At 37.3% G+C, this 26671-nt stretch overlaps 1 protein-coding gene across 4 annotated transcripts in view; it reads left to right on the top strand.

The window, feature by feature from the left end:
• Positions 1 to 26671, top strand: part of fbln2 (fibulin 2) — a 59751-nt gene that overhangs the window by 25711 nt on the left and 7369 nt on the right. The window contains exons 3-12 of one of the 4 annotated variants that reach the window (XM_088916444.1): positions 5867 to 5966; positions 6392 to 6521; positions 7664 to 7850; positions 11948 to 12157; positions 14056 to 14163; positions 16013 to 16114; positions 18445 to 18585; positions 21504 to 21638; positions 23986 to 24123; positions 26014 to 26157. In XM_088916444.1, coding sequence (XP_088772570.1) covers positions 5867 to 5966; positions 6392 to 6521; positions 7664 to 7850; positions 11948 to 12157; positions 14056 to 14163; positions 16013 to 16114; positions 18445 to 18585; positions 21504 to 21638; positions 23986 to 24123; positions 26014 to 26157 — 1395 coding nt within the window. The remainder of the gene's footprint in view (positions 1 to 5866; positions 5967 to 6391; positions 6522 to 7663; positions 7851 to 11947; positions 12158 to 14055; positions 14164 to 16012; positions 16115 to 18444; positions 18586 to 21503; positions 21639 to 23985; positions 24124 to 26013; positions 26158 to 26671) is intronic. The other 3 variants (XM_088916446.1, XM_088916447.1, XM_088916448.1) reach the window with 3 other exon arrangements.

Below are 26671 nucleotides of genomic sequence, written 5' to 3' on the forward strand. Positions count from 1 at the left end.
GTAATGCAAAGTGTTCATAACTGTCTAATAACTCTTCTGAAGCAAACTGATTTTGGAGCAAAAAAAATCAGAAGATGCCATAAGTGATGAAAAATGTCATTTCAAGGAATGCATTTCTACCAAATAAATTCAAGAGGTAAAGACAAGTCCCATGGTGTAATTATTTGGGTGACAACCTATCATTATAGATGAGGAGGTCTGAACTTCTGAGTGGAATAAGCCCAGAGGTTTCTGCAGGGGCAGTGGAACTGAGATTGGTGGAGGGTTCCTGTGCAGAGGACGCTGGGAAGGAAAGTCTGAGGTCTCCGATGATTGGCTGACTCGGGGGCCTAGCCTTCCTTTTGAAATTCATTTAATAATGCTTGGATAATACAAATCTGCACATGAAAAAAAAAAAACACTTCACCACTTAAAAAAAACAAACATCTGTCATTGACTGTACAGCTCCCATACCTGCTGGAATATTATGTGAATATACAGACAGATTACCACCTTACAGAAGAGTGTAACAGTTGTATGAGCATTCATACCTACCTATTAAAGAGTAAAAATCATTTAACTTAAACCCAGAACATGTTTTCTTCAGATCTCACAGACATCTGCTCTGCAGATGACTTTCTGGAGGTTTAAATGTGGAGTAATAACAGAAATGACACTCACATTTGCTATGTTGGCCAACCATGTGTCTTTCGACCTTATTTAGATGTCAAACGTTGTACTGTAGGTATGATGAGGTTACACTACATGAGGTTACAAAACACAAAAGGGTGACTGAACACAGATTCATGTGTGTGTCTGTGTGTATCGGTAAACATGATGACATTTCAGCATGTGGAGCATTTTATGGGAGGGCACAGTTAAAAATCATGTTTTTCGGTATTAACTCCTTCCAACTGATGCAAAACACTGAAATATGTTTGTGAATGAAATTTGTTCTTAGATGTTCTTCAGTGGACTTGCTGAGCACATCTTTTTTTTTTACTAGCACAGTTCAGATCCCATCGCATTTATAAATTCTAAATCAGCACTTGCATTTTGATTGATACGTACAATACTTAAATCAGCCGATCAGTCAAAACAAAGCTGTAGTGTAGTGAAACTTTTTTCATTGATGTTGTAGCAGAATATTTGTTTAAGGGTATATAAAATAGTAAACAGCTGCAACAAATGTCTAAAGAAGACTCTCCATAAAGTGAAGAGTTGGAGTGATGCATTTCCCTTAAGCATCCTGTAGCCATTTTAAATCATTCCCTCTGGCTGGGTATTTTAGAATAACAAAAAATTAATTTCATTCATACTGTATGTGCTCCCATACAAAAAAAATCAGGTCAGAATAGGCTATATTGGACAAAAGTAAAAAATAATTAGCTCAATGGCGTCTCTTTTGCTATGTGAAAAAGATTTCCTGTAATATGTGTGAGACAGTTTGCAGGGTGAGTTAAATTTCTGTTGTCCAGAAATTTTTTTCAGGCTACAGTATGTTTAACTGTAATTTTTCTCTTTCTTTCCCTAGTCTGTTTGTGGTGTTACATTATCTCCAAGATTAAAGGAAAACCTTGAAAGTTCTAGTAAGAAGTCATTTAATGTTATATAGATGACCTGAAATATATCATTTACTCAATATGTTTTTTTTTTTTGTCTTTTATGGATGTGACTGTTTCCCTGAAAGAAAAAAAAAGATTTACCTCAGAGCCTGGTGTGTTCAAAGTCTCGGTTTCTCTTTGGCAAGCAGTGTAATGGCAGTAAAGGGTAGAAAGATAGGCTTTAATCATTCTGAAAAGCCCCCTGGAAGGACAGAAAACAGCTGAGAAAGGATCATTATAGAACTAAATTGATTATATTTTGCTTGGCATCCTGATTAGAACCAACATCAACAACCTAGCAGGGAATTGCTTTAAAAATTCCTTATTCATTTATAGAGAAAAAGCTAGACTAAGTGCCCCCCTCCAATTCCAGCTACAAATAGTTGTTCTCTGTTACTTATTTGAATAAATGCAAAAAAATCTTGTTTCTATGTGTGTTTGTAAGGTTAACATTACAGGAAAGGGGATGTTTAGATGTTGGGAAATATTCCTGGTTTCTAAATAAATTCAGGACTTCTGCATATACAGTAGCTGCACCAGATCCTGTTTAAAATCTTTTGTTTGCTGTTGCTAAATAGAATTTAGAAGACACATTGATGAGGTTTAAAATAACAAGTCATGGGCTTCTGGCTAAAAAGTATTACACAAAAGTACAGTATGTTGCAGAGAATATTTTCTCTCAAATTATCAGTTTGTATGTTTTTAGCGTGTAAGGACATGTTAAGGGTACTGTTTTTGTTAATTTAAGTATGCATAGTATTAATCCACAAACCAGTGTTACTGCACATCTTCATCTTCATAAAACATGTTATATGCATGTTATGGAAATATTGACAAATTTAGTTTTTAATACTATGCATCTGTTTTAATATTGAAGTGATATTAAATATTTTCATTTAGTATGTCTGTATTGCATATTTGTACCCAGCCTAAATTGGTACGAAGTGGATAGTGATGTCCATGCACTTGTGTTTTGTTATTACTTTTAGTAAAATAACCTTGAAGATATAACTTTCGCAAAGCTATTCCTTCATAACATGCTTTCTAAAGATAGAACAATTATAAGTCCACTGGTATGTTCTGATATGAAGGCACATTTTCTTTATTTCCTTTAATTCTAATAATATTTTGTCCATATTTGTAAAGTTTCCCGAACACCCCACCTGATATTAAAGCATTAATATACTACTTTAACTGATATTTAGAATTGGGATTGTAAAGTTTTTGTATAAGGTGTACATCATCGGTCTCTTTGCTTGCAGTATGTCTATTAATAGTCATACTTAAGAAGAGGAGGATTGCTCTTTTTCTGTTCCATGCAGTTTATTTGTTTTGATAAAATAGTATTATCTCATACAGTATGCTGTAAGTCCTGTTTTTCTAAGCACATGTGCAGTATAGTGTTTGTTTATAGTGTGTGACTAATTGAACATTGGGATTCAGTATTTATACTGAATTTCTGTTTCCGTATGTGCTTGAGAGCTGTGCACAACACTAATGTTTTGGGATTCCTGCAACATTCCTGTTTACACTTCTTTCTGTCAAGGGCAAAACTAGCTTTCTGCTGCTCTAGCCAAACATCTGTTTAGCTTGCCAGCGTACAGAAACCATAGTAACCAGATGAAAAAATATCTTATATCATTTGAAAATTTGAAAATGTGTGATGGATCACTAATAAATCAATAATGGTGGTTTATGGCTTTGTAGTAGTATTGTAGTAGTATTGGTGAGCTGCGTTTTGCAGAAGTATTGTTTTGAAGTTTTGTAGGGCACTACAAGGCACCCACCATTAGCTGTTAATTTCAAAGCCTCAAAAGTGCCATGTGAATTGTCTGTTTCTTTACCCAGATCATTTTCTCAGAGGTCCTCTATTTGATTTGCAGGAATTTGGGGACCTTGTGAAAAATTTTGTAAAGCTTCTTTTCAACCCAGTGCAAATTGACACCATCAGCTTTTGTTAGATATAATTTTATATCCACCTGAATTATACTGCTGTTTAGGAAGAAGTCTACAAATTTTTAGAGGCCGATTCTTTCCATGATGCATTTGAAAATACATACAGGAATGCTAGGCAAGAGAGGGAGAAATTGGCCGGTCTAAAACAGTGGCCAATATATACTGTAGTCTAGCTGACTGACACTTTTGGTCTCAACTGGATCAGCCAGTTCATATACCTAGAGGTGCAGTTAAATAAAATCACAGGCATAAACAGAAAACACAAAAATGTATAAATTGAAAATATGATGGTGAAATTTACTAATCACAAATGAAATGAATGATGTTAAGTTAACATAAAATTTAAACACTGAGACAATAAAATTACTGTGTTTTGAACTTGTAAAATATAAAATAACCACAGATTCAATTTGTTTAAGTTTTTTTGTATATGTATGTGACGCAGAAAATTGCATGCCGCCGCAAAGAAGCGATTTAAGACGTGCTAAGACAACGCAGCGTGAGTTTGGGAGAATTCCCTCAACAGTTATTTGCAGAGCACACAGGGCTGCTGGAAAATGTACAGTGTGCGAGGTAATGGGAAAGGTAGTACTGCCAGCAGGAGGTTTCTGAAATCTCTGTTGTATACACATTCAAGGTAATTATGAGCTGAGGGAGGCACAGCTTGACAAAACTGGTCTTTGTGTTGCTCGAAGAAAGTCTAAGGTTTCACATGCAGTTGGTATATGATTTGAAACAACTGTGAAGGAAAGCAATAAAACTTTGGAATTTACTTTACTGGCTTACAGTTTGGTAGTGATGCAAGTGCACAAATTTTGACTTTTGTTTCCTAAAGAAATTGAAGCTAATTTCTTCCACTAAGATAACTAATTGCATATTAAAAAAAAAACTGGATACATCTGAATGAAAGAATGATTATAAAATCCTTTTATGGTGATTTTTTTTTGCTCCAAGAGAGACAAAAAATGAGAGAAGGGAAAAAGTGAAGTGTAATGCTTAAATAAATGTTCTTGACTGCAGTCTTAGAAGGGGATGAAGGCACATTCAACTTTATATTATGATCCAGTTGTGACATACTGTACTGTACATAATTAATATACAGGCATATTGTACACAAGCCTAAGTATCAACCTTCTTACTTCTTTGTTGAATAATCATTTTGTGTGTATAGCCACACTGTATTTTCTAGTTGCTGGAACTGGAATTGAATTGACTGAAAAGAAATTATAACAATGAGGATGTTATCTTATTGTGTAAATATACATCAGTCCTTTTCAGAGAAATGGGATCTGTTTTCCAGTGGGTTTGCAATGTCCTTAGACATTCTATTCCAGCTTTAGGATGAATAGCTTGGAATTAATTGACCTTATTGTCACAATCACATTTTTATATTTATTTGTTAACCTCTGCCAATGTAAGTAATGCAGTACTTAAACTTCTTATGTGTAGTGAGAGAAATAGTACTTTCAAGACAAATCTAAGTCTAGATAGTATTTTATTGTCCAGTATAGATAAGATAGACAAAGAAAATCTCTTATAAAGCCACAGGACTTCTCTGGAAGTAAAGTACAACATGCATTATACAAAATGTAAAATACTTCTTTTGCTGTCTAACCAGATTTTTCATTTGAAGAACCAGCTTAAGCCCAGCAGTGTTGTCCTCTAGGAGTACCAGATGTGTTGGTTCCACCAGGGCGGAACCCTGTAATGTTATGCAGGGCTGTTATAACAGTAGCCTATCCTATTCAGACATCTGTTTTGTGGAAACAGTGCACCGTGGAACAGTGAAACACAGTACACATACAGATGGGACCTTGGGGATCATGTTGCTATGGATAACAGTGGTACACAATTTGTGTCCAAGATGGCTAGCCTGCATGGAAGGAAATGAAGCATTGTAGCACAAAGTTGTTCTCTGTCCACTGTTGTTGTCCATAGGAATGCGAACCCTTTGTCCCTTTTGTACAAGTACTGTATGTGTGCCCAAAGGTTATTGTGACACAAGACACACAGTACTTTCTATTTTATCAAATAGGCTGTTTTAACCACAATTTTGTTTCTTAACATGCTCCATGAATGGTAACTCTTTTGTTTTGACCTTTGCTCATGATTTAGTCATCTTCAGTTTATGGTTGAAGCTAATGTAATGAGGTGAAGCATAGTTTAATAAGTCCAAGGTTTCGTAATCACCGAAACATTACAATACAACTGAACTAATATTTTCTTTCACTTAGTGAAGTAAGCTTTATCACAGATAGACTTACTTTTGCCAAACTAAACACTCTCTGCCTTTTGAGAACGTGGGGTTTTGTTTTCTTTATTTTCAGGACATCTCCTTGTTGCAACATGCTGTGAGGCTGGACAAAAGTGGGCCTCTGACAATGGACATTGTACTGGCATGCCACAGAGAGAGGTGAACACCTGTAGGTAAGTTAATAGTCTTGAACATTATCTATTTTTTTTTAATTCCTTTTCAAAGAGTCATGAGGGCAGCAAGAGTCTGAAAATTACAATGCATTGAATTTAGTTATAAATGTGTCTGTAACCTTGATATCTTTCCCTTCATTGTGTCCTGCTGTGATATTGCTAATTGAGATGTTGCTCACCACAGGCTTATTATGCATAACACAACTTGACTTGGTAGGTTGATGAGACTGCAGTAACAGGAAAATTAATGAATACAGTACATCATTTTCCTGCAGTTGAGGGAAAGCAGTACGTCTTAGCCAGGTTTGATAATAGGCCTGACTGGGACAGATGGATTCTGTTTTAATTCTACCGGATTTGCTATACCAGTTGTCCGGCTTTGTAGTTGCTCTACGTATCACTTACCTTTTTGGGTTTTTTTTTAGAATTGCTGAGCAGCAGTGCTGCTTGGGACACTTGAGAGACAGCAAATGCTTGGCCGGTATGACTGCAGCCAAAGAAGGGAAAATGTGCGAACTGGGTGAACGTGACACCTGCGGAGCCGACTCTTACATGGCAAGTCACCCTTCCATCCATTTTCTAACTGCTTTATCCAACACAGGGTTGCAGGGAAGCCAAAGCCTGACCTGGCAAGCAGTGGGCACAAGGCCAGATACACCCTGAATGGGACACCAGCCCATCTCAGGGCAGACATATAGACACACACACACACACACACACACACACACACACACACACCAGGGCCATTTGCCCAATGGAGAAAGGAAACAAACTCTTATTTTATTTCAGCTGGGTTAAAATGTTGCTTTTTTTCCATGACCTACAGACTTTGGAGAAGTCAAGAAGCCGTTGTGCTAAAAATCTGGTTCAATAATAACAAAGAATATAAAAAAGGGAAACTGAGTTCTTAAAAATATCCACAGTTTCAAACCCGCTAACAAGACAAGAGAAGAAGTTCAACTTGAATAGGCAAGTTTTGAGGAGAAATCTGTGCTGATGTTTATTATTAATATATTTAGGTCAATGGTTTAGCAGCAACATTATGATACACCATCTAAATAATGAAGTCATGTATTTATGTTTTCACTTTTTTTGTTTCATAACATACATGGAACTGAATACAATGTTTTTTTTTCCCTGAAACCTCTCTGAAATGCACTTGTCACCCTAGGAGTTTAATTCCCAGATAAATGTCAGATTGGATTTTGTGTTGTTGTAATTGGGAAAAGCTCCAGTATGAGAGTGTGTCACTTGCCTGGTGCTGGCAAATATTGTAATTATTTGTACTTTTCTGCATTGCTGAGACCAGAAACACAGCAGGAAAATAAATTGCATGGTTTTTACTACTTGTCAGAGAGAATAAAAAACTATTACTGTCACCACAGAGAAAATATTCTACATGGTCTTAAAATGTCAATATTCCTCTCCTGCCACCTGCAGTGTCCTTGGCTTTAAGGCAGTGGTACTGTCAGAGGCAGAGGCTTACTTTGGAGAACATTAATTACTTAAGGGCTTTTGTCACAATTCAAATAGTGGTGCGTACTCCTCTCAGACAATGTAATCCCACTTTAATAAGTTGTCATGGTTACCAATGTCCTCTTATTTGTCCCTTTATTTCATGTTTACTAAACAGTAACAAGCCAAAAGATCAGAGAAATGGATGGCAATAAAATGTATCGTGTCACGCTGTTCTGCAGGAGTGCTGTAGCTGCTGTTCTCTGGGCTTGCAGTTTCGCAGTGAAGGACACAACTGTGATTCTCACCAGCATCTAGTTTACCCCTGTAGCCATATGTTTCTAACCTGCTGCGAGGGAGAAGATGGCCTCAGCCAACCCACTCTGAGAGAAAGGCAAAAACCTGAACCAACATCTCTGCCAAAGAGAGGTAATACTCCTTGCAAATGTTGTTAGGCATAGTAAATAACCTGATACAGTTATCTTGCACTTCAATTATATATCCATCAGTGAATCCATAAAGAGTACTGTGTCAGTACTGGCAGATTACCAAGACTGCACTTGTTCTTTATTAAGTCCAAAACTTAATAAACTTTAAACGTATTTCTGTCATGCTGAATTCTAAAGGACTTTGACTTTCTTTTTTGTTGTGCTTCATACCTTTCCTCTACAAAGCTCTGACACAGTCTTCAGGCTGCGTAACGGGAGCCGGTTCAGACTCCCATGTAGTGCGTATTTAGGACCCTATGCAGACGGTAAAATCCGGAAGAGACTGGAGAAGGGCAACAGGGAAACATGACAGGATCAGGATGGGATGACTGACAGGGGGGCGTGGCACAGGCGAACAAGTCCACAAACAATCCGAAAGGGGAAACCAGGAAGTCCAAAAGTCCATAGCCGGGAGATCCATCTGAAGAGAGACAGGAACGGGGCCAAGGAATCAGGAACAAGGAAGTTAAAATCACAAAGGAGCTGGGTTCTCCAAGCCCAGGACCCAGATGTTCAGGACGCCGAGGAATAAGAGCCCTTGGGGTATCCACGAGCCTGGGGGATAGGCAGGCCTTGTGGCGTCCATCTTCCAATACCGAGCCCTGAAGCCTGGAGACACCAAACTTAAGTAGGGACAGGAAAAAAGGAGACACGTGCACGTAATAATGAAACTAAAATACAAAAAGGTCAGAGCACCCTCTAGAGGAGGGATGACGACTGTGACAGGCTGGCACAACGCTGGTTCAGAAAAGCACTCAAAATGAGAGAATTAAGATGTCCAGCACAACCTGTCTGAAAAATACAGGACAATTCCAAATAGGGACAGGTGACAGCGCTAGCTGTTACTGTCCTATAGGTGAAAATAAAGCAGTATTTTTATGCAAGGCTTTTTAGCTAATTACAGATATAAATAAGAAGTCCAGAAAATGTGAGGGTCATAATTTTTCACATCCCCATAGTAAGTATTCTGTAAATTCTTCAGACCATTTAGTTTCTGTTAGTGAACTCTCATAAGTAAATATCACACATTTTCAGTTGGATTGAGGTCTGGAGATTGAGAACATGGAATTGAGAACATTTATTTTCTGAACAGTTAGCCATTACTTTGTAAATTTGGATGTACAGTATGGTTTGGATAACAGGCATGTTGGAATGTCCATTTCTAGTATCAGGTTTCAAATATCTTGCTATGTTTTGGTGTTAATGATTTCCTCTATCTTGACAAGGGCTCCAGTACCAGTGGATGAAAAAGAACCCCAAACATAATTGTTTTCCCAACATGAGCACAATTTTTTTGCCACACATAATGCTGGTGAGCATGTCCAGAAAGCTCAGTTTTCATTTCTTCTGACCCTATGGCATTGTTTCAGTTGTCATTCAAATGCTGGCAAGTCTGAGTTACTTCTTTTGGTGGGTTGCTCAGATGCTTCTTCCTTGCAACCCAGTTATGAATGCCACATGCAGGCAACTTTGAATGGTAGTTTTCAACACTTTGTATCCTGTAGATGCCAGTGAGTGTCAAAGATCTCCAGCTGTTGCCTTTGGGTGCCTCCCAAACCACTTGCTTTAAAGTCCATGATGGCAAGATACACTTGCATTCTCTTCCTGCTAGGGTGGCAACTGTAACCCTAGCCATCGATTTCTAAAAATGGACACTACAGTGGAAAGCGGTAGGTGCCTTTTTTTCCCGATTCTTTTATAGTCATCTCCTAATTTGTGGAGGTCCATGACCACTTGCAGTCTTGAAAGAGTTCTCTGACCTTAGCCTGGATAATGTTGCTGAATGGTTTCCATATGTTACTGTACATCTTTTTATACTCCAGGGAAGCAGGAATCCTTTTGGAGGCCTCTATATACAATACATCTGGAGGCATTGCACTTCCAGAGAGCAGAATGCTACTTTAGATTTGTTTTGGGTGATTTTTATTTAAAGGAATTCTTAGAGGTGTGAAATAATGTGACCTTTAATTATTAATTATAGGTTAATTATTTATGACAAATATATTATGGCTCTTGTCGATGCTATTAAGATTACAGTATAATCTGTCCAATCTGTAGCTCATTCTGCAATATGAGGTATTTGATTCTTATTTCATTGCTACTACTATAAATGTTTAGATTGCATTTTGAATTCAAGACACTAAACTGCCTTAAAAAAGAGATTGCGTAGCAGTATTTGTGTGTCATCCCACACAATTAGAATGAAATATTGTATGCCAGATGTGTTCTGCAGGCTTTAGATAATATGAAGATCATATTGGTGACAGAATCCCATGAGTCAGCCATGTCAGTATGTCAAGGTAATAGAAAGCTGGTTGCTAAAACCATGTGTCATGCCAGTCCTGTCCATCTGCATTATGACCTCTGCCTGTCAGAGCAATCTGTTACAGTATAATCCTATATCTGGGTTTATTGCCAGCTGTACTTTAATACATTTCTTTTAGTAAAACACTCTATTCTGTATTCCAATAAGCCACATAATCGTACTTAATAATGATGCCAAACCATGTTACTCTTTTCAGTGTTCAGATCTCTGTCAAACTCTGTCAGATTAAACCAGAAATTGTGGTAACAGCAATACAAACATGACTAGTGTTACTCAACCTCCATTTTTTAGCTGTTAAAGTCAGCAGCGTTTGTAGTAGTTGTAATGTCTACTGAAGCGCTATTTTCAAGGTACTTGACCTTACTGTGAAGGTGCCATTGCCTTTAGTTCTGGATCTTAAACTCTCGCCATGATCAGTTCATTAGCAGGTAGAACCTACTGATTTGGATTTTAAAGCTCAAGTGCCGAATTCTCCGATAGCAAGTGAGAGGTGAGGGGGAAACTGTATTCATACCACATGAGGGACATTTCCAAAGTTACAGCACCGTTCTGCCTTATAAACATTATGTCTTCATTATCAAGAAGGTCAGGAAGCATGCATGAGGTGGATGCAATAAAGGTTTACAGGACATTTGAGGGCTGGAATCAAAACAATTTTAAAAAGCAATCTGTACTCGAGTAAGTACAATATGAGAGTGTAATTCTGATTGCTGAACCTCATGCAACCTAACTAGATTAGTTTCAATGAATTTATTTTGTCCTGCATTTTCTTGGAATTAGTATTCAGGTAAGGTGAGTGATGATGAATTTTCTGAATGTGAATGTGTTTAATTTACATTATATTAGATCTGATTTTAACAAAACGTCTTTAAGCCAAATTTAATTATCCTGCATCTTTCTTCTTTGGCAGTTTTCTACATTTGGCCAGAATATTGTTTCCAAGTTTGATGAAGTTTACTGAAATAATGAAAATATTACTAATAACTCATTACTAGAGTGGTCAGTTCCTCCCTAGTTATTAACACTATCAATATGCTATTAATCTATCACAAGCTATGAAGAATCAATAAAATGGAATTTTCCACCTCTAATCTAAAGTACTGTGTGTTATTGCAATATCTTCTATTGCAATGTATATTGTGGTGGTGGTGGTTCAGTGCTGCTGAGTCAGTATCAACTCATGGCAACCCTATGGATATTTGCCCGTCACTATCCAGAGAGTTTTCATGGCAAGATACGGAAGTCCTTTCTTCCGAGTGAGAGTGTTGTTACTGTTGTCACAGATATGTGACCCTCCGCCGCCAACACCGCCCCATACTGCTGCTGCCCAGTATGGGTTCTTAGAGAACCTTGTGCCCAACGTGGGACACAAACCCACTACCCTGAGATTAGGAGTCTCATGCTCTAACAACTGAGCTAGTCGGGACTTAATGTATATTGTAGGCATGTAATATTTCCAATTTTACACTGCAATATATTATTGTGTCACTTTCTGACCTTGTGTTGACTCAGGCAGATTTTCTTAAATTAAATATCACATTTCAACAAGCTAATATAGTATATGCTTTGCAGCCTTACAATAGCAGGTAACAAAATACAGAAAAATCTTGACTGTAAGGAGGAACTATGCACCAAAGGGTTAAGATACTATGACATAAAGCGAATTTCCAGACATTTGTTCAATACAGTATACTGTAGTCTTGTCTTTCAAGTTTCAGATGGTACATATGACAAAGAAGCTTTTTCCATTACGGATGAGGAGGGCAATGAAAATACAGTGGAGAAAGGAGAAGACATAGATGAGTGCGTGGAGTATGAAGGACAACTCTGTCACCAAAGGTGTATCAATACCCGGACATCCTACGAATGTGCTTGCTTCCCAGGTTACATACTGCTGTCTGATGGATACAGTTGTGAGCCCGGTAAGAAAGAGATATAACTAAATTAACCTTTTTGTGAAATGACACCCAATGGTGGAATGGTTTATGACTAAAATAACTATTTTAAAATGAAAGTGTGTGTACACAGACACTTGCAGCACCAGGTTTATGTAATGGGTAGCTGTTTCTGTCTTTGCGCATGTTAAAGCTCACATACATTGCATTGTCTACTGCAGTATAATTGTGCTTATTGTACTACATAATACCAACAGGGTTTATCAGCAAATGTAATCATCTTAACTGAGAAATGGAACCACCCAGCATATTCTTGTTGCAATGATTAAATAAAACAGTCAGGGTGCTCTTTTGAAATTTGAGGAAGTTCTATGTTATTCATTGTCCTCAGTTTCACACAAGACTGAGGAACTTCGATTCCTTTTCACACAAGGATTTTTAGATCTGTACAGCAGCCCAGAAAGAGGAATGTTCTAAAAGAACTGTTAGCCAATAAGTCTGCCAGGTTTGTTCCATTCATGTCATTCTTAAGGCAGAAATAATACAGGACAGTACTTTAGAAAAAATCAGTTCATCTTAATTTGATTTCTAAGGCCATCTCACCCAGAAAGAGAAAAAAAAAACTCTTAATTCTTAATTTCACTGAGTGAAATGAGTGTTCATTCTCAGACAATAATATACAGCAAGCAGTTCAGACGTGTTGCAGAATTCTTGGCAGGAAAGAATGTGTCTCACTGAGGTTTGGCTTTTTTACTATGTATTCTTTTTTCAGTTCTTGTTAAAAAGCTCTTATCCTTTCCTTCCTTCAGTTCTGACTCAGATACAGTAGTTTTCTGATTTGGGACTGATAATCTTTATCCAGACTAGGCATATGACATTCCTTCCTGACCCTGCATTTTGTGTTAAACTGCTGACTTTCATCTGATTACATTATATACAAAAGTAGCTGAACTGTGGACGGACAATTGCTAAGAGTTCTATTGTTAGGTAAATGTTTTGATGTCCTGCCTGGTACGGCATGTTTACTAACTAGCAACTAGCAGGCCTACTGTTTTTTGTTTTATTTTCTTGTGTATTTAGTTAATATGTCTAGGCTAGAGGCTGGTGGAGCTTCACTGGCTGAAGTATGACTTTTCAAATGTGCTGCTAAACTAACATTTATTTAAGAGATAAATCTATATCGTTGAGCCCCAATCCACTCCTACTCAATGATAATCCCCAGATTATTATCCCTTTTCACAGAAAATGTTTTTGTTTTTTACTGCAGACAAAAATGTATCCTTTGGGGTTGGGTGGAGACTAAGTTCTTAAAATCTCACAGGGTTATAGTCGTATATTGTAGATATTTTTCTTAGAAAGAGAAGTACAGCTAAATTACATCATTCAGCTCCAAGAACTAGTCTGTATCTTTTTTTCTTCTTACTTTTTCCTTTTCGTTTTGTATTATAATCTAATGATTGAATCCAACTTTTGAGCTTCAGCCACTCCAAAAGAACTGTGATACCTCCAATTAAAAAAATCGGTCAATAGTGTATTGTCCGAGACTCCATTAGAAACATTCACCTTCAGCATAGAAAATGAGGCACTGCAGTTTATCATTGCTCTTCAGGTTTTGCCGTAAACTTGTACATTCATTTGCTTTAATAAATGATCATTTACCACACAATTTATACATGCATAGATGTCTTTCCAGAAATGCTTCACTTCTCTTATACAAACACTGAGTGATACTGTTATACTTGTGTGGAGTTTTACAATGTGTGTAGCCACAAGTTTTATGTGTACGGGCATATCCATCAGCAAATATCCGCCGCCCGCATCCAAACCAGATGACATTTTTATGATTCGCGGCTCGGAGTTAATATAATTGCAGGATAAAATGACTGCCCCTAGTTAATGGGTGTTGCTCTCATGTTTGCATATAGAAAATCCTGAGGAAGAGGACAACAGATTGAGAGAGGAAGACAGGCCTGCTACTCCTGTCCCTACAGTTGCAGCTTCTACCACAGTGATTCCAGTAGATTTGTGTGCAGGTAAGGATTTGATTCAGCTACATGTTTTGGTGCTGAAACCCTTCAGCCACCCTGTATGTACATAATCTATTTCAGGGGCAGGCAGATCCAGGGTTCTGGGGCCACAGAGTCTCTTGGTTTCCATTCTGCTGCTAGTTAAGTAATTTCTTAATTTAACTGATTATTTAGATTTGTAGTATGTCACTTCTTCATGCCTTAATCCAATTCTAAATGCAGAGTACCTGAAAGAACATCAGGGCTGTGACCCACATTGAGTTGAGTTCTGCATCTCGGGTGAAAATGTTTTCAGATTGACAAATTCATATTTTAAACATAGGCTTTTTAAAGGCTCTTACTTTGCCGTTGTTGTTTTCTGCAGCATGTAGAACAAGGAAGCATGTCCTGGAGTTCTGCAGTCTATTGTGTTCGTCAGATGTCTTAATTGAAATTCTAGAAGTATTCCATCTACATTGCAGTTTTAAAACTGCAGTACTGTACATCAGTAGTTTTAAAATACTGTCCCTGTTCATGCACTCTTGGCTCATATACAGTATCTAAACTGATACAAGACAGCATTTTCTGGCAGCTATTCTATGTACTGTAACTATACTTCTGAAAAATTGTTTCTGTACATAAGGTATAATTAATTTGTTTTATAAAAATATTTTGTATTATGAAGTACTGTAGGTACTTATGGGAATACTGTAGAATAATATTAATTTTCTGGAGTCAGTACTGAACACTTTTAATGTGCTTAAGACTTATTTTATTTGCAGTACAGGGAGACATACTGTATATTCTGTGTTTGTTTTAAAAATCAAGGGTAGGATTGCTGCTTTGGAACATGCATTTGTTCTTTGTTCCTTTATCATCCCGTCTGTCTATCACTTAGAGAGCACATGAGCCCAGGAACATCTGGTCATCCCATGAGTCAACCTTTATTAAACTCTAATTACAACACTGACATGATCAGGGCTTTCTGGGATGGGTAGCTTGAAATAAGAAGTGAAGTGTGTAGTGCATGACTTAGTGAAAAAAAGCCTTAGTGTGAAAGCCAAAACACATACTGTATGTCTAATACATGTACTCTATGTCCCATGGACAAAAAAAAGTTTTCTTCAAGGAAAAACAAATGGGCTCTGGCACTTAAATATACAGCTCTGAGAACAAAATAAGGTTCAGTTACTATCATGGTAAGTCTGAACAAAACACAACCAAGTGTGAAAACTTTCACACACTGCTTTGCCACGCTTCACCAAGCCTCGGACTGGACTGCCTTGTGAGTTTGGTCTTTTCTTTTTTTAAAGACTGGAGGGGGCCACCCAAGCAGATCAGCACAGTTTTTAGAACAAGGCATGCAGGCACATTCTCATGCCAACCATATGCTCATTCAAAACTATCCGATCAGCTCTCTATCTAGCTTAATTACACCCACGTGGGGCTCTCTCTGCCACAGACTGAATCTTTTGTTGACTGGCAATCTTCCATGTGTGTCAAAGATACACCAGAGACCCTTCCTATCTAGTCCTTTTCAGAAACCCCAGGACAAACAGCCAAAGTACATTGTTGTTTCCCTGGGCTCAGCAGTTCAGCCATAGCTGCCGATAAGCAGAGTTGGTGCATTGAGGATTGGCTATTATAACACAGTATCAGCTTGCCTCCAGTTCAGAGCAGTCTCTGTTCAGATGACCTTTTCACTGTGCAAGTATACACTAGGGAGATGACAGAGGGAAATGGAATAGGCAAAATCTAAGAAAGAAGGAAGTCACTGACAGAATATATATTGGTTGCACAAAAACTCTGAAGAGAACATCTTGCACCAGCAGGGTTGTTATTAAAAGCTTTTCCATTTTGTCCCCTCCTCCAATAGGAAATGGCCCCTGCATGCACGTCTGTTCACAGGCTGCAGGAGAGGTGCTTTGTTCCTGCTTCCCAGGTTATGCCTTAATGGCAGATGGACATTCATGTGAAGGTAGGGGAGCTGTTTGCTTTTATTATGTGTTTAATATATTAGCATTTAAACTAATGGAAAACAGCACAGATTCAATTATCGTGTCACTGTTGAGAATTCAAACACTGTATATGCAGACCTCCTATCACTCTCTGTTTGGGGGAAGTATCCACAAAGGCGTTTGGTGTAATATTGCCAGAACACCACTGCGTTACCAAAACATGAAAACTGTTAGGTTCACTTTAAAAAGACACTAACTTGAAAATGTGTGTACTGACCTTCTGGGAAATGGGATTCAATGTAGCCAAACAAGAGAGACTAAAATGCAGGTCTTTGTAACTCTGGGGGTTAAGTGACCTCAGCAGCATTTTTACAAAGTAGATTTCACTGCCTCAAGCACTGGTGAATACAGTCAATTATTACACATAAAGACATGTCTGAAATAAATGCCATTCCAGGTTCTGTAAGCTCAGAAATGCTCTGTGAAGTTAAAGCCTCTGATCTCAGGCCATTTATTTATTTCATTCCATTCCTAATTTTTATCAAAGGTTGCAAATTGAAAGCAAGGCTTGCACGACAAAGTAAAGTCCTTTGGATGTAGGGTGGAGTTGCTAATTTATTGTGTACAGTCTGAAGTCTTATGGCTGCATTCAGCTGGCTCTTGCTAGAAAATTCTCACCATATGTGTGTGTGATATGGAACAATGAGAAAAAAAAACATGAACATACCTCCCTGTGTGTATGGGGCTCCAGTTCTTAAGAGGTGTAGTCTGGGGTTTTGAAAGAACATATATCTTTTGAGGCCTAATATTACCAAGAACCTGTAATTAAATGTGTGATACTGCTAAAGATATGCAGCTTTAAATGTGAAAAAAACTACACCCATTTTCTTTCTAGTATATACATACATCAGGAGACAATAATTAGAAAGAAAATAATGCAATACAAATTTCCTTTGACGTGTTTTAAAAGAAAGGATTATTTTAATTATGGCCTTGGGATACATTTTTCCTCTTCTTGAAGGATATTCTGGAAATGGAGCACAGAACTCCATCTCCTAAATCTGAGGGATCATCTTTCGCAGGAAATCTGCTTTTCACAAACAATTTAAGATGTAATGCGTGATCCACATGTAGGAGCATTGCTTCCTGGTGGAACATTTACAATTATGTTGTGGTTTAGAATGTAATATGCAATCCATAAATAAATGCATCACACAATCAATGAATAATCTAATGGAGGATAATTGTGTAAACAAGGAAGAAAACCAGACACACAAAAAGACTTGCTGTTTGGAGGGGGCATGATTTAGCAAAGTTCATTCATTGAAGAATGCAGCACCATTAAAATCCTTTCTGTTTTCCCAACACTTAAGGAATTAATAGAAATGAAATTTAAAATTGATACTAGGAATACATAAAAAAGATATAGAACTGGGGGGTGCTTAAGACATTTATAAATTCATCTATACAAATATTGTCACATATCTACAGTATATTTCCCCATTCCTGAATTTTAAGCATTATTATAATTAGATAAATAGATGCTGTTAATGTTACTATTGTAGTAAACGTCTTTGCTGCATTGTGAATCCATTTAATGTGATTTGTTATCAAGACTAATTCAATCGTTGTTCGTGCGTTATTCCCCTGTAGTTCAAGTGCACAACTAATGAATTTTTTTTTGCAAAGTGTTACCATATGTTAGAATGTGGGTGGGCATCTTTGATTTAGTCTGGCATGTAACAAAGAAACCAGCTTTACATTGGCTGCCCAAACGTATCAGTTATTCATTTCAGTCATTGTGAGCAAAGAAAATGTGAAAATGGAAAACCAGTGCTTTGAAAACTGAATAAAAACCCAGTGCTCTAAAGTTGTACAGGTACATGACCAAAACTTGACACAGAGGTGATTGTAAATACATCTCGAAAGCATGTGAGCCATATTTGTTAAGAGAAATTCAGTGTTAGACATCTTTAGTGTCTTTAATATTTAAACATTTTTCATTTGCTGTATAAAAAAACATTCATTTGTTAATGCACAGTAGTTATGTTCCAATTAATAAAAACAGGAAATATGAAAATACTGCTTCATATACCAGATATATAGACTATTCCTCTTCGCTAACCCTGGTAGAATTTTGAGTATATACAAGTATTACAACTACAGCGTTAGTTGTCAAAATATAGTTTCCAAACCACAGAAAATGGAAGCCCATGGATGATCTTCAACACTTATTGTACAGTATGTGCACTGACATCTCCTTTTACTTTTGTGTATTTTTTACTCACTTATTTATTGACTATTACTGCTCATCTGATTCCCTTTCCCTTTGGTTGACCCGTTTGTGTAGATGTGAATGAGTGCCACTCGGGCACTCACAGTTGTCCCCGCGGAGTGTTGTGTGTGAACAGCAAAGGATCTTTCCAGTGTGTCCGCGTCAATGAGCCCTGCGAAGAGGGTTTTATATACAACGTGAATAGAGAATGCGTTGGTAAGATGATGGACATTGCGCTGTGCATTATTTCAGTCCATCCATGTAATTCATCCATCAAGTAGACATTTGGAAATTCTTACATTTGCCAGGCCCAATTCACTGCATGCCGTAGATCCAGATGAAAGTAGTTATCATATTTTTTTTTTGCAAACCACAATTGTTACTGTATATTCATTTTCAAATCTAAAAAATGATTAATTTGGAATGATACATACAAAAAGATTTGGTTGTGAGTTAAATTAGTTAAATCATTTTTCCCTGGTAAAATGTTGGGATCATAGTATGATTATTAATTGACTCTTCAGGTTACAGCATTTCTTTCTTCTGTTACATTACAGAGCCATCCTAACTGGATGTAATGTAAGACCTGATCAGGCTACTATTATTTAGACACGCAAATAATGTGAAAGCCGTATGATTACTTAGTTGGAATGCAGGCAGCTCTGTCCCTGTCCAAAGCTAATTCCCCAGTAAATCAGTAATCATTATGGTGTCGGTTTGGTAACAAGCACCACTCCTTGATTTGATTGCAGCTTCCATTGTAAATTACAGCATACTACAGAATGATAGGTGCCATCTTTCTCTGTACTCTTCACTCTTCCTTATGAGGTCAGGCTACATGGGGCCAGGGACTGGCAAAATGTTGATTTCCTCTTTTTTTTATTTCTCTTTATCACCGGCAAGCCCAAATGTATTGTTTCATTTTTAATACATCTCATCATGTTGATGAATCAGAAATAATGCCCATTTGATATCCCTCACTGCTTCTGATCTGAATCACTGCACATCACGCACTGCTTTAAGGCTTTCTTCAGCTGGAAGATCCTTGCTAAGGAAAAACCTAATTAAACCCCAAATGCTGAATCGCTTTAATTGTGCCTAACGTGACACTGTGCAAACCTGCACAGCTAGAGAAAGAGCTATTCTGCAGGTTACAGATGTACAGTATAGTGCTGGAGGTTTTTTATCTCATTCTCACCTAACAACAACACTGTTTACCATAGCATTACAACGCCCAGCAAAACAGTAACTTAATTTACCCTGTACTGTATCTATGGTTTACTCATTGGCTACTTATGATAATATTTTTCTGTTCTGCATTGTGTTTTGTTTAAATGCCTGGCTAATTGTGGCCGAACTCTATTCATTCAATTTCCGTGTGAAAATATTTTGTTTCATGTAACAATGTAATTATTTTTTTCTCGGCTCCTAAAGCCCAGTGGAATACAGTGTAAGGCTTGAATGTTGCCAGAAGGTGGAGACCTCAGCCATTAACTGTTCTTTCCCTTCTGCGTGACTCATGCAAATCAGGCAGGAACCTTTGCCAAACAGCTTTGTTTTTATGTGTACGTCAGGACTCTTTTCACTATATGTTGGCATTAAAACACATAATCAAGGAATGTGAGCACCACCATTAAAGACAAGCTTTGATTTTTTGACTAGTGCTGTCTGGAAAAGAGAAAATATAATGTCTTAACTCTGAAAACAGATGTTCCTTTCCCATTGTTGCCCCATAGACAACTTTAATATTTACAGCAAAGGAGAAGCAGCAGTTCTCATGTGTTTCTGTTGTGTTTCTCTGCATTTCTGGAAGCATTTTTCAGTGTCTCGATGTCAGAGATCCTTTTATGACATGACACAAAATTATCATTTTCACATAATAATTGAAATTTGTTTTAAATCTACAATAGCATTGCAGTCACGGTCAACCTTCAACAAACTCATTTCTAAGTTTAGTTCTCTTCCAATACACTGTAGACATATCAGCATAACCGAGTGATCTTTGTCTTGACTAGCCAAAAGCTGTCTTATATCCTCCGTTCTTGAATCCTGTTCCATTTGGTTTTCACATCCTCCTTTCAAGAAACCCATTAATTTCCAGTAATTAGTCAATTTAGTTAAAAAAATAACAGGTTTGTAGAAACATTCTCTCCTGAAAAATATACAAATCATATTACTAATTGCACAAAAACTAAGAAAATGCATTCAACTTGATTAGCTTGAAACCTAAAATGAACGTATTTGCATATTATGCAGCTGAATAAACTCAATCACTCTTCACGTCTCTATTCTGTTTTTCATTATTTAAGGAAGTACAGTTTTCCAGGTGATTATCAGTGCAAGATCAGACTGCTATTCACGTTTGAAAAAATGTGAATGTTCCTCTAAATTGTCTGTTTCAAAAAGTGGTTTTTATTTGTGGAAATTGGCAGGTAACACATTTATGTGTGATTTTGACACTGAGATCTCTAGGAGTCTGTACTGTTAGAAACTGAGCGGCTCACACCTGGATGTCAGCCACTGTCTTGTTTGCCAGCCTTTTCAGAACCTCCAAAGCTGCTTTCTTTGTAATGTGTGAAGTTAACCCATGATTCGCTATTTTACTGTGCTGATTACTGGTTTAGGTTTTCTTAAACCTTAGCTTTATACTCATTCACAGAAGTAGGATGGTTTAAATATGGTATTGTGCTTGCATTGCTTTAATTATTCTGATCTAGTGTTGTGCATTTTCTATTTTTACAATTTGTTCCAAACTCATTCACTGGTTTCCCCAATGCTTAATGTGCAGTAAGTGTGTATCAAAAAGCAGCGCCGAAACATGTTTAGAATAGATTTTCATCAACCTGATAATCATTACCGAATGTAATTCTCTCTACAACACCTCTCTGTGGCAAAAGGGAAACTGCTTTTCAAAGGGAGCATTCTCTTTTTTTCAACCTATTGCACATTTGCTTCTGAAACAGTTTGCTCTAAATCAGTCATTATATAGCGTGGAAACAGGCCAAATCCAGCACATATTCTTTTCAAGCCCTGTGATATATTCCTCCCTGGGCCTCTCATCTGTAGAAGATCTGGAGGCTCATTCAATAGTCTTGTTTAATTTTGCTCAGACATTTTCTTGTCTTTTCCTGCAGATATTAACGAGTGTCTAACTAACACACACAGCTGCCAGGCTATGGAGAGATGCATTAATACTATTGGTTCCTTTACATGTGAGAAGCAAATCACCTGTTCCCCAGGGTATCAGCTGAAGGAAGATACCTGTGAAGGTATATACTGTAATACTATATGTATATACTATATGTGTGTGTGTACTGTATATGTGAGTGTATTATCTGTATTGAACATAATAGGGGAAAGCTATACAGTCAGTGCACATTCAAAATACAGTACACGTTTGGTGTTTATTGTAATTTCATCACTCATAAAAAGGTTTCTTAGAAGTTATATGTTTGTGTCATGTGTACTACTTGGTAGATCCAACCTGAGCTTGAATGCAGCAGTGCAAATGAAATGGCCCAGACTCTGCAGAGACATTGACCAAGGATAACAGGGGTGATGCAGTCCATTCAATCTGTAAAGGAGCTGTCAGATTATTTACGTAATCTTTGGCAGTAGTCAAACTTGACAGAGTTCCAAGTAAGAAGGGGCCATTTGCTGCAATTTGATATTGACATAGAAAGTCCTGGGTGGCCACTGCCAGGTGGGAGTTAGCATGTTTATAATGATGACATTAACAATATTGGTGTTGCTGGAAGAGTATATAACATCGGTTTCGATCCAGCTTGATATAGATACTTTTAGAGAAAGATAAATAGATACTGTATAATTTACATATCTCATTTTCATTTTTTCCATGTATCTTTTCTTCTATGTCAGCTCTGTAAATTACTACATTAAATTAACACACAACAAGGTGGAGTGCTGTAACAGAAACATCCCAAACATTACTCAGTCTCATGACAAATATTTAATGGATCGCTATTCTGAAAAGCTCAACAGATGAACTGCTCTGGTACTACTATAGAGATAGGAAAAATAGGGCATTGAATATAGTGACAAAATGTGGCAATGATACAGTAGTACCATTAATAATTATTTTAATGCTCATTCATGGTGGCACTTGTAACTGATAAAGCTGATTATTGCAAAGAATTACAAGAATCAATACTCTTAAATAATGGTAATTATAATATTGATATGATATGAAACTGATAGGAAGTGTTTCTTCTAGTGTAGGCTTAATTTGAAATGTTGCTGTTAATTTTAATTTTCTACTTCATACCTGATGCTATGATTCTGATGAAAACAATACTAAATCCATTTCACCTTGAGTTTGTCAGAATTCGCCCAGCCTTGACCCTGACCAAGAAAGATTTGTGTTGGGAATAAAATGGTTTATGCATTTCCCCAGTTCCTCTCTCACTCCTTCCCTGAAGCACTGGTTGGTAGTACTAAATGGTGAAAGCTTCAGTTTTGACCATTATGATTTCTTTACATATTTATGCACAAATGAAATGGGTGAAGTGGCCGGCAAACTTTATAACCACCCTGTAGATGTCAATTTGCAAGCTGTATAAGCACTCTAATCTTTGTGGTGCTTGGCAGATATTTGGCATAAAAACTAATAAATGCAGTCCAATAATTAAGGTAATATTTAGCAGACATGATATCAGGGGAATAAACTAATTATCTGCCTGAAAGGAAACAGAAATTGCTATTCTGCCACTTAAATTATATCTGCAATGGTGATGAAGACAAAACAGTAAAATAAAAGATCTTACCACAGTAGACAGAACATTCCCTGAGACAACAATGAACATGTTGCTCTTGGAAGGCAGATAAATAATTATCGTATTTGCAGTGCATGTTTTATATTTGTATATTTGTTGTTCATGACCAGTTTTTTTTTGTAAGGTAATACAATACATAGTAATCACAGTAATATATGGAAAGTAAAAAAAAAACACAGACAATAAAATACTTGGATAGAATCTAGAAGGAGTTAAATTTAAGTATGTATAATGTTTATGGATAATAAAATTGAAATAAATAAGACTTTTTAGTGTCTTGGGAAATTGTCTGGGAATTTGTTTAATCAGTCATTGCACCACAGTGCCATCTAATGGTAGACTTCAACAGCTCTTTATAAAGAGGTACAGTACATACTGTAGAAGTAGTATCTATATTTCTTTGTACCAGGATTGTTTCATTTTAGAAAGTTATGTAATTAAATCTACACATTTAGTGTTACCACCACCAAAACTACTAGTAACAAATAACATAATGCAAGTGTTGCAATTTATGGTAATTATTGTGATGGCAAATACTACACTAACAATAAAAAACATAACAAACGTGAGTAATATAATAGTGAGATCAATCAGATGCTGCCCAAGTCCTCCTCTTTTCATATTTAATGTCATATTCCAAAACAGCTTTCTAGTTACTGGAGCTCTATAAGGATAGGACTGATTTCTAGGTCTAGGGACACTGGCCAGCCTGTGAAGGAGTTTTAGAAACAGGTGTCTAACTTTGGTCATATTTGTTCTGTTACCAAGTCTATTGACCTCATTTTCATAAAAGCTATTTTTTTCTTTCCCCTCTTGATGCCAGACATTGATGAATGTTTGCAGCAGACCCACAACTGTGGCACGGGCTTTGAGTGTCAGAACACAGCCGGGTCCTTCTACTGTAATCCAAAACATCGGTGCTTCACCGGCTTTTCACAAGACCAGCATGGCAATTGCATTGGTATGTAACTCAGCTGGGTCTATAGCCAAGGCTGAAGGTTCTACTGCACTTCCTATAGCTTGTTTTACTCCGTCTGTACTCCTGTACAGGAGGAATACATGATTCATGGACAGACTTGCCCAATTCTTTTACCAAAGAGATGAAGTATAGTACGAGAGGGAGTTCGTGGAGTGGTAAACTAGATAACAGCATTCCTCCCAGACAGAACAAAAGGACAATAATATATATAGATTAGCATTACAAGATTAGTAGGGTTACAAATGAGAGGAGGCCATTCAGCCTGTGTGGTAGGTAATAGCTTATTGATCTAAGGAACTCATCCAGCCATTTCTGGGAGGAAGCCAGGGTATTGGCTTCAGCTACTGGACATGGCTGGGTAACTCGTTCCATACTCCCACAAAGAAAAGGTTACATTACTAATCCAGTCTGCCATGACCTGGATTTGAACTAGGGTTGGTGAGACCACAACACAAAGAACTAACTAGTGTAGGATCATGCAAGCTGCCCAGCAGATATCTGCATTCTGTGATCCTGAGTTGTTAGAAGTTCAGTTGTGAAACTCAAACCTGCTCTTATTTACACAATTATGCTGAACAAAATGCACTTTAGACCATGGATATATCGTGTTGAATTGTGCTCTAGGGAAGAGGAGATGGTGCAAGTTGAGAAACAAAATACTCTTTTTCATATGAAAAACCTATTTAAGGATGTGAATATGCTGTAAATATGTCAGACTTAAAAACAGAAGGTCAGAAATATTTCATTTCTGTATCTGTTACAAAGTTCAAATTGTTTTTGGTCATTCTTAGAAGTCACAGAATAAGAAAAGGGTAGGAAACTGCTTTCTAATAGAGAGATTATTCATTGAAGAGAACCACAACAGATGAACTTTCTTGCAGAAAGTGGTGCCACTGTAAATTGGGTGGAGGCATCTACTGAAGTGAAACACACATTGCACTAAAAGTAAATAATTCTACTAATTAATGCTCTGGGGACATCAAATTCATCATTGAACCTCTCTTGACACAGACTGATTTGTCAGTGACACGTCTAATCTGTCTGGATTGGTGGTTGGAGGTAGATGGTGTTGGAGAATCGTTTTGTTGTTTGTTTCCATGAGATCCACATGAGTAATAATCAGGTTTCTTTTTTCCTAATAAGGAGAATAATTCTCTTAAAAATTCTATAACCCTTGGTTTCATTTTAGTAAATTCGGAATTGACAGGAATAATTGACTAGCTTTTCTGCGTAACCCAGCTTTCACCTGCACTTCCACCTGTACTCACTTTTATTGACGGATAGCTGCCAGCTGGGCCAAACATCTGTTTTCACACTATGGACAGTGAATATTGAACAGGCCTACAGGGACCCAATTAGCCAAGCCAGTTGCTTTTTCATTGAACTGCAATTTTTCTAAACAACTCCCCTCTGTCCGCTCTCTTGTGAACGTGACCTAGTACTGTAAATGCCATCACTGGGGACATCCAGTCACAGATGACAGTTGGTACAACCTGCCTCTGAACAACCCCCATCTCATAGACTCTATTCTGAGCTCCTGGTGGGAGGCATTTGCTAGTTGAACTACATGATTAAAGAGTCACCCTTTAAAATAAAGATAACGCAGAGCATCGGACTTCATGGAGTTGATGCAGACAGTCATGAATGCTATGAAACCTGCTATTCCCATTTTCAGGCAGGAATGTCATACCTGAGACTCCAGCTTTTAATATGTAGTTTTTCAGTGGTGTCAGCTATAATAACAGCCATCTGATGCTCAAGTCAAATACGACTTCTACATATTCTCCAATGTACATGCTGTGGCAGCTGGAAGCGTGTCAAATTTTAAGTTGTTTTTTATTATTGTTGTTATTTTGTTATTTTTTTCTGCAGACATTGATGAGTGCAGCAGCCCAAATGTGCCCTGCAGTCCTGGATTCAATTGCATCAACACAGTTGGCTCATACACCTGTCAAAGGAAGATCATCGTGTGTAGTAGGGGCTATCATGCCAGCCCTGACGGAGCCAGATGTATAGGTAAGAATAAAATACAGGAAAACCTGAACCATCTCTGATTATGAACAGAATGGCATTTTGCTGTTTTGTTTTTCTGTGACAGCCACAGCAATATAAAAATGCATCGTGTGTCCCCCCCCGTACAGGCATAAAAATAAGACATAAATAATTTGTAACACCAAGGCTAGTTGCTTTCTTCTCCTGGCCTCATTAGCAAGTAATATATAAAGAAGGTAGTAAAAAGAGCAAAGAGAATAATGTACACAACAGTGGACTAGCACAGTGGTATTAATGACATTGTAATAACATCATTTTACACATCTGCAAGCAGTCAGTCACTGTGTTTTACCACATTGAAATATTGTCCTTATATCTACTCCTGCTTATTATTGATATACAGTATGTGTGTAATTACAAGATATAATTGTACAGGAATGCCCTCTGGTCAGCATATAAAGAGGCCCTTAGCATCTTAGAGTGAATGGGTTTCCTTTTTCCACTTGTGTGTGATTCCTGGTCTCTCTTCCTTCATGTG

Source organism: Atractosteus spatula, chromosome 5 (genome assembly GCF_055471065.1).
Source record: "Atractosteus spatula isolate fAtrSpa1 chromosome 5, fAtrSpa1.hap1, whole genome shotgun sequence".
Taxonomy (NCBI): Eukaryota; Metazoa; Chordata; class Actinopteri; order Semionotiformes; family Lepisosteidae; genus Atractosteus; species Atractosteus spatula.